Genomic DNA, 8366 nt, shown 5'->3' on the forward strand with positions numbered 1-8366 from the left:
TATTTTTTGTTAAAGTTACTTTTATTACCCTCGGTATGCTTATTATTTCCATTTCATTTACTGCTGATCAATTGCTTAATTCTTTCAGGTCTCAAATCCTTAAAAGTTCTATTTTTATTTGACAGCCTGCCAAATCAAAGTATCATAATAAATGTTAAAAACAATACAAAAGTACCCAAGCTCTTCATAACACAATGCGCGTAAGTATCTATTAGTTTTAAATTTATAACCTAACTAAATTAATTTATGCACATTGTTATGTGCCTAGTTAGATTATAGAATAACTTAGATAAGACGGTGTAGAACACATACACATGGATCAAATTTTAATTAATTAATATAACTACTAATTAAACTAAGAAAACAAACTTAAAGTGGGGTTTTTACTGATTTTGCAAGATCAGAAGAAATTAATTCAAATTACTAACTAAATTAATTTATGCACATTGTTATGTGCCTAGTTAGATTATAGAATAACTTAGATAAGACGGTGTAGAAACACATACACATGGATCAAATTTTAATTAATTAATATAACTACTAATTAAACTAAGAAAACAAACTTAAAGTGGGGTTTTTACAAAATCAGAAGAAATTAATTCAAATTACTAACTAAATTAATTTATGCACATTGTTATGTGCCTAGTTAGATTATAGAATAACTTAGATAAGACGGTGTAGAACACATACACATGGATCAAATTTTAATTAATTAATATAACTACTAATTAAACTAAGAAAACAAACTTAAAGTGGGGTTTTTACTGATTTTGCAAGATCAGAAGAAATTAATTCAAATTACTACCAAAGTAACGACTAAATAAGCAAATTCCGATTTTCTACCAAATTAACGACTAAATAAGCAAATTCCGATTTTCTCTTCTCCTAAGGTTGATTTATAATAGATAGAATATATTGATTATAAATTCATTAACTAGTTATTATGATCAAACATCTAGATGTATCAATTTATGAATTACCTTGTAATGGTCAAGCACAAGCTAAACACTAAAATTGATATAAGCATAAATTAGATTAGATGTATCAATTTATGAATTACATTGCAATGATCAAGCACAATCTAAACACTAAAATAATATAAACACAAATTGGACTATGAATGATAAATATAATAACTACTTTTATATAATCAAGTTAAGCAACCAATCACAAATTAAGATTAATTATGCTCTTTAACATAGTTAAAGTTACTAGCTTTAATTATCTGGTCTAAGATGTAATTAACACTAGCACTAATATTTAACGATCATAAACAATTAGGTAACAAATTCATGCAACTAGATTGATCATCTACCACAAAGAACTTGATTAATAGACAATATAAACTAGAACTTCAACATGATAAAATTTTAATTATCAAACACAAGTAAAATCAATTTATAACATCCAAAAGTCGAAATCAACACAATAAGGTTAGATTCATCTTCACCAAATAAAAATATAAGGTTTTTAGCCTCTCATACTAACAGAAAAACACACAAAATCCATGCAAATAAGATTAGACATAAGTAATGTTTAGCAAACCGAATAGACATGTAGATTTCTTTTAGACCTCTTCAATTCTTGAGCTCCAATTGAATTCTGATCGTCAAAGGGTTTTCCATAAGGTTTTAGTTGCAATCCTCCTTAGAAAACCGGCCAGAAATCCCCCCATTCGATCTAATGTTGAAAACGTCCAAGGCGTGTCATCATGGTTCTAAAAAGCGCCTCAAGGTGCAAGGTGTGGTGTTGCCGTTACGAAAACGTCCAAGGCGGGTTTGTTAAGCGTGACGTCCAAATAACGTGTCAAGATGAGCTTTATCGCGTTATGACACGAGTTTTTTTCAAGGCGCAAGTTTTTTTGTTTTTTTTTTTCTTTTCTTTTTTTATCGGGCCTAAAATAAATGAGTTTTTATTAACTTTTTTTTTTTCTATTAGATATTAATATAACACTTCTAAAAACTTCATATATTTGATAAAATTCAATAATTATGTGCTTTATATCTTTTAATGTATATAATATAGCCACGCATTGAAAAACGTTATGGCTCGCCAAAGCTTGCAATGACTTAACTTTTACTTTGCTTACAAATCACTTACGTTATTTAGAACATTGGTTGTCATATATCTGATCACAACATCGTGATGAATAGGAACCACGTGGTAGTCTTCATAGATATATCGTATTTTCCAAGTTAGCATTAATGATCGTGAATCTTCCATTTGTCATGTCGTGGTGGATGATCACGACACTTGGTCTTCTGTCTTCAAGCATTATTTATCTTCTTTTTCACTTAGCTTGCATTTTCCTGCTTCCAGCTCATCATTTCCTTCATTTTCATCCTGAGCATGTCTTTGCTACTATAAAACAAATTTCAACCATAATAAATACCTTATGTTCCAAAATAAGCATTATAGTATTTAGAAGTATTAGAAATATGCACGAAATATATAACTAAATATGATCATATCAACCTCCATAGACCATATATGCAATTCATAGGCTTTGAATCCTTTCAATGTTTTTTTTTTTTTTTTTCACTTGATGTCGAAATGTGTCTTTTATTCGCAAGAAAAAAAAACGTGTTTGTAATGGAAAACTTTTTATCATAGTGGTATGGACATGCATACTTATTTCATGTTGAGAAAATAAATATCATAATGATTTTGATATTTATGGTTAATGTTATAATTTGATAACAAACTACTTGAGATGTAAAAAAAATTTCATTATCTTAAAAAACATATATCATAAAAAACTAGAATATTTTGTTCACAAAAAGCAATTTAGCTAAAACTATGTTGTGAGCAACATGTACAATTTGCTTACCTTTGAAGTATTTTATTTAACAATGATATGTGTTGGCGTACCAACACTAATTATAGTAATGTAAGCGATTTTCAAGCAACCTTATATCTTTTCATATAAAAAAACCTATGATTGTCATGGACAACCTTTTAACACATTAGTATGGACAATTATGCTTCAATTACGTAGAGAAAATAAATATCATAATGATTTTGATATTTATGGGTAATTTTATAAATGTATAACAAACTATTTGGCCATTTACGATTAAAAAAAGAATCTAAATTTGACAATTTTCATGGAATGGTAGATCAGATCGGATTTTGATCCCGATCCTATGATTTTGTCTGCGATCTTACATATAAAATGATTCTATTGTGATCAGGCAAGGTTTTTATAGGTAGGATCATAGGATCTTACAATCTTACAATCAAGATCCCGATCTAGACAACTTTGTTTTCAATAAATTTAATAGTATATTGAGTATAAAAATAACTTTAATAACTAAATATATATAAAAACTAAAATTGGTACTTTGCAAAGGTCATTATGATTTTTAATATATTAAGAGAAAACGAATAGCGTAGAAAATATAAAAGATTGAAAATTTGTTATTATAAGACAAAACTGCACAAATGGTCCTTGGGATTAGTTGAAAATTGTCATTTTAGTCAAAAAAAGGTTTGTAATAGTACCAGAGGTCCAAACTTTTCATTTTGTTGCGCAAAAAAGCCTTTGACTATTTAGAGATAATCACCACGATCCTTTTCTTCTCTTATTTTTGTCGAGGCCCAAAAACCAAACACCCGACCTGCTATGCTATTTTCGATCTGCTTCACCCTCCCTGTTCTTCGTGTTTTCTGCTGGACAGAAGAGAGACAGCCGAGATCGATGACTGCTGCTGCTTTTCTTCGATTGGGTCTTCGTCTTATCAAATTTGATTACTTTTTCCTAAATGGGTCTTCGTCTTATCAAATTAAAACCAGGATCATTGGAGATTTAAAACTACTTATCATGGATCTGGAAATGGGTCTCGTCAAAATCATCTAAGGGTAAGATCAGTATGTTTATATGCTACAATTTGTTGATTTAGGGGTTCTTCGAATACACCCAATTGAGTTTTTGTAGTGTTTTGTTCTTCTGATTTTTACAGAAACAGTCATGGAGGGCAGTTTTGACATTGGCGTATTAAAGTTTGTGTGTTGTTTATGGAGATTTAAGCACATCACCATTATATGTGTTTAAAACCACTTTTGCAGAAGATATTAAACAGGTGGCAATGGTCATTGGAGGGGAAAAGGTAAGAGGTAAGGCAACAAGTTGGAGGGTTGCTTGGGGGCTGTTATGATGTTTGAGTGTGGTCATCGGAGGTGGGTTTGATTGAATTCATTGTTATGATGTTTCGTTGTTGTTGTATGTGTTTGAGGACGAGAACAACGAAGATGATGGTGGAGAACGATGACATGATTGGACCCGTTGATGAACAAAACTGGGTCGGGTACTGGAACTTTAGTTCGATCGACTGAGAAATACAAACGGTTAGCGCTTCGGGGTGACTTAATTTGAACTCGGATATCATTTGACTTTTCAGCTAGAAGCTTAGTAGCTTTGTGTTCCTCGACTGCAGTTCCTTTCGCCAGAAGAGTGTTGTTGCCGAGAGCTAAACACTTGAAGATGAAATTGAAGAGGCGAGAAGTCGTTTCCAGGTCTTTGTCAAATGAACCTCTCCGACAACCTATTCCGGCAATATCTGTGTGAACTCACACATCGACGTTTTATTTAACGAGAAAGAGATCAGAGAGAAAAATCAAAAAATAATGGTATTTCCGGTGAGATTGAATAAATTCCGGTGAAGTTTTCTGATAAAATCTTTAAATCTTTTAAAAGAGATAATCGGGATCCGGGAGCATCAAAAGGAGATCATCAATGATCCTCCAGATCTATGGTATAATCACAAATTAGGTTTGAGTGTTTGTAACAACACAACAAAGTAGAGAGATATTTCATTTTTATTTATTTTATTTTGTTATAAAAAATTATAAAAATAAAATAGAAAATACAAATTTTCTTTTTCTTTTAATAAAAAAAGTATTTAAATAATAAAAAACCGAAAAAAAATATGGGTAAAATAATTATTATGAAAAAGTTTATATAAGACTGAAAACTCACAGCAAAATAAAATGTTCCGGTCCAAATTCTTTTAACCGGTCTAAACATTTACGAGCAAAATAAACAATTTTCTGCTAAGCTAAATACAGTTTGTGCAGCTCTGTCTTATTATAATAGTCTCCACGTTTCGTGATTGAAAATTGTGGATCCCAAGTTCCCAATTAGTATTCAATTTCCATGTTCGCTGTACAAAGTACCAACATCAAAGATTTCAACCACCAGCCACCCCAGAAATCAGAATAAATGACCAAGAAACTCCAAGTTTCTTCCAATAAACAATCACCGCGCCGACATGTATCGTCAGAAGTGATCTTTTTTCTTGATTCCCACCTTATCTTTCCTCTGTGATTCTGTGAGATTGCGTTTTTCTTCATCCGATGGCAGAAAAGTTACGCATGACTCATTCTTCAAGCTTCTTATTGCCACCGACGATGACCGACGCCGTAAACGGCTCTTCTCCGACCACGTACGCACTTATCATCCTTAACCAACGTCTCCCCCGGTTTTCACCCTTACTCTGGCAACACGGTAAGTCTATACTCGTTCCTGTTCGATCGAATGGTCATAGTGATTATAGGGTTTTTATGATTGTTGCTGTTGTTGTAGAGCAGCAAAAATTCGTCTTTGTGCTGATGGTGGAGCTAACCGTTTATTCGATGACATGCCCGAACTATGCTCCGATGAACAAAACGTTTCTGTAATCCAAGAAAGGTTTTACATATTTCTTTCCCCAAGTTGTTGTGTAATTACTAATTGCCTGTAAGCTGTTTGTTTTTATGCTTCTGAGACTTGGATTTGCTTTTTACTAAAGGAAAAGTGGAAGTGGGCTTCACAGTTCTAATCTTCTAATCGTATGTCCCACTATCACTTTTGTCACACCATTAAAGTCAGCAACTCTTTAATTTTATGAAGAAAGAGCCAGAGGGTCTTCATAAAGAAAGAAAATGTATTAACCTGCATATCTTTTCCTATAGAAAGTAAACAGTCAGTTTTGGGACCATTAAAGTCATCATCTATGTAGTCCTATGAAGAAAGAGGGGGGGTCATCCTAAAGAAATAAAATGAGCTTTTAACTTGTGAATTATTGTTTTAAAACTGTTTGATTTATAGGCCCACCATGAAAATGTTCAATTTGTAATAATCTGGATCTGCATCTACTTTTAGGTACAAGCCGGATGTGATTAAAGGAGACATGGATTCTATCCGACCAGATGTTCTAAGTTTCTACAAAAATCTGGTAAGCTGTCTATAATGTTAATGTAAACAGTTTTCTAGGAATCTTACATGGTTTAAACTACCTCAAAATGCAGGGCACAATGATTGTGGATAATTCTGATGATCAGGACACCACGGATTTACATAAATGCATTGCGTATGTACTTGATTTTGTGTCTGATGATGATAAGTCAAATGTAAGTAGAAATAAGGAATGTTTTTATGTGGATGTAGTTGGAAAAAGGAAAATTTGTAATAGATTTTTGTGTTGTTACAGCTGTGCATACTTGTTGCTGGTGCACTTGGTGGAAGGTTTGACCATGAAATGGGAAACATCAACAGTTTGTGCCGTTTCTCAACAACACGGATTGTTCTCTTGTCTGATGACTGTCTTATTCAACTTCTTCCAAGCAACCGACATCACCAGATTCATATCCACTCTTCTGTGGAGGGCCCACATTGTGGTCTTATTCCCATTGGCGCCCCTTGCGCAAGTTCTACAACCACGGGGCTTCAATGGAATCTTGGTAAGAGGCAGACATCCCTAATTTATCATTTGGAAACAAAACAAAAACAAATCTACTTACTAACTGTAAATATTATTTGATTATGTGAAAAATATCTAAAATACATGAATTGATGGGGTATTATTTACACACTACAGATAACACGGAAATGAGATTTGGGGGGTTAGTCAGCACATCAAACATTGTTAAAGGGGAGATTGTAAGCGTGCGATCTGATTCTGATCTTCTATGGACGATAACTATTAAAAACCAGTCATCAAATTGAAATTGAAATTCAAGCCAAGCTCCATCATCATCATCATCTTCCTTCCTTCTTGCTAACTAGGAATAAATCTTTTGTGGTATTCTAAATTTCTTTTTTGTGATTACAACAATTAGAATTACTTAAATTGTACACATTTTATGTTTGGTATGCAAAATGCAAATGAATTCATTGAAATTGATAGAGATGGTATTGTTATTGCTTAATGTAAGATTCAGTAATCTTCCTTGCCTTTATTAAATATTCTCTTCTCCCATTGGGTTTAATATATACACACATAAGATCCCTATCTATAAGGAAAATAAGAAATATACAAAGATAACGCCTGGATCCACCTTGAAAAAATATGTCTGGATCAATTTTATTAAGAGTGATGTGACAACTAATCTTCCAGCTCAACAAAGTCCAACGCTGGATGCCTCTGAAACTTGCTATTCTTGAGACCTTCAGTAAAAAAAAAAAAAAAAAACCTAGTGATTTAGTGAAGATTCCTACCGAAACTCTCAAAAATACCATGCATGCAAGCTTCAAGGACACAGATCCTCAAGTATTAATCCACATTAATTCTCATTCTGTCACCAACATCCAATGCCATCTTCATCGAGTTGATTTTTCTAATAGGGTCGTGACTAGTTCAAGGGCAATAAGCTCCTTAACCACACCTGCTTGGTTTAATATATATACACATCATCAGCCCTATATATATAAGGAAAGTATAATGCAACTAGAGGAAAGTACAAAGATAATTACTAATAATTAGATATATGAGAATACTTAAAGATCGATTTATATTATGTACAGTATGATTCCTTCAAGTGACTTCATTTTTATTTTATGTGCGAGCGAATCATTTTAATTAGGATAAAGTTCGACAATGTCTTATTCTTGTATGGAGAAAAAAAAATATATACTTGTAGTCTTTAATGTCCCATTATTTTAGGTATCAAGGCTTCCTCATTTTACATAAAATAACACTATGCTTTAGATTAGATGAATAGAACTGGTGCTTAGAAGTCGTAACTGAAAAATTAATACTATGGCTTCGCCCGGGTTCGAACCGGAGACCTTCAGTGTGTTAGACTGACGTGATAACCAACTACACCACGAAACCTCTTTGTACATCTTTCTAACGTTTTATATATTATATATTTATCAGAGTTAAACATAGCAACTAACTAATATGCATAGAATAGCTAGTTATATTTTTTGTGATGGCCGGATGGAGACAATAAAACAGTCTATGTGAGTGTATTTTTATTTAAAGATCGTCAAATAACAGCATCTTCTATAAGTGATTAATATCTTTTTTCAAATAATCACTATAGGATGAACAAATTCAGTCCAATACTTACTTACTCTGTAACTGTGTGTTATTGTTATTGTT

The 8366-nt window shown here is 32.4% G+C and overlaps 1 protein-coding gene and 1 non-coding gene across 4 annotated transcripts; one reads left to right on the plus strand and one right to left on the minus strand.

Annotated features, from left to right (window-relative positions):
* The first annotated feature begins 5048 nt into the window (after nucleotides 1-5048).
* Nucleotides 5049-7159, plus strand: TPK1 (thiamine pyrophosphokinase1). Of its 3 annotated transcripts, none has more exons than XM_078975927.1 (6): nucleotides 5049-5506; nucleotides 5590-5689; nucleotides 6143-6215; nucleotides 6289-6390; nucleotides 6471-6720; nucleotides 6858-7159. In XM_078975927.1, exons 1-6 carry the CDS (start codon nucleotides 5356-5358, stop codon nucleotides 6983-6985), a joined length of 804 nt encoding a protein of 267 aa, XP_078832053.1. In that variant the 5' UTR covers nucleotides 5049-5355; the 3' UTR covers nucleotides 6986-7159. The 3 variants fall into 3 exon arrangements, with proteins under 3 accessions (XP_078832053.1, XP_078832054.1, XP_078832055.1); XM_078975928.1 differs by having other exon boundaries at nucleotides 5367-5506; nucleotides 5585-5689; XM_078975929.1 differs by lacking the exons at nucleotides 5049-5506; nucleotides 5590-5689 and adding an exon at nucleotides 5716-5924.
* Nucleotides 7160-8019: 860 nt separating this feature from the next.
* Nucleotides 8020-8093, minus strand: TRNAV-AAC (transfer RNA valine (anticodon AAC)). The gene has a single exon. It is a non-coding gene; the product is annotated as a tRNA-Val (tRNA).
* Nucleotides 8094-8366: the final 273 nt, after the last annotated feature.

Source organism: Lactuca saligna, chromosome 9, assembly GCF_052625555.1.
Source record: "Lactuca saligna cultivar CGN05327 chromosome 9, ASM5262555v1, whole genome shotgun sequence".
NCBI classification, from domain to species: Eukaryota; Viridiplantae; Streptophyta; class Magnoliopsida; order Asterales; family Asteraceae; genus Lactuca; species Lactuca saligna.

Coding starts and splice junctions, on each gene's coding strand:
- TPK1 (XM_078975927.1), top strand. CDS start 5,356: ATGGCAGAAAAGTTACGCATGACTCATTCTTCAAGCTTCTTATTGCCA. Junction 5,690..6,142: donor GTTTCTGTAATCCAAGAAAG/GTTTTACATATT, acceptor ATCTACTTTTAG/GTACAAGCCGGATGTGATTA. Junction 6,216..6,288: donor TAAGTTTCTACAAAAATCTG/GTAAGCTGTCTA, acceptor CTCAAAATGCAG/GGCACAATGATTGTGGATAA.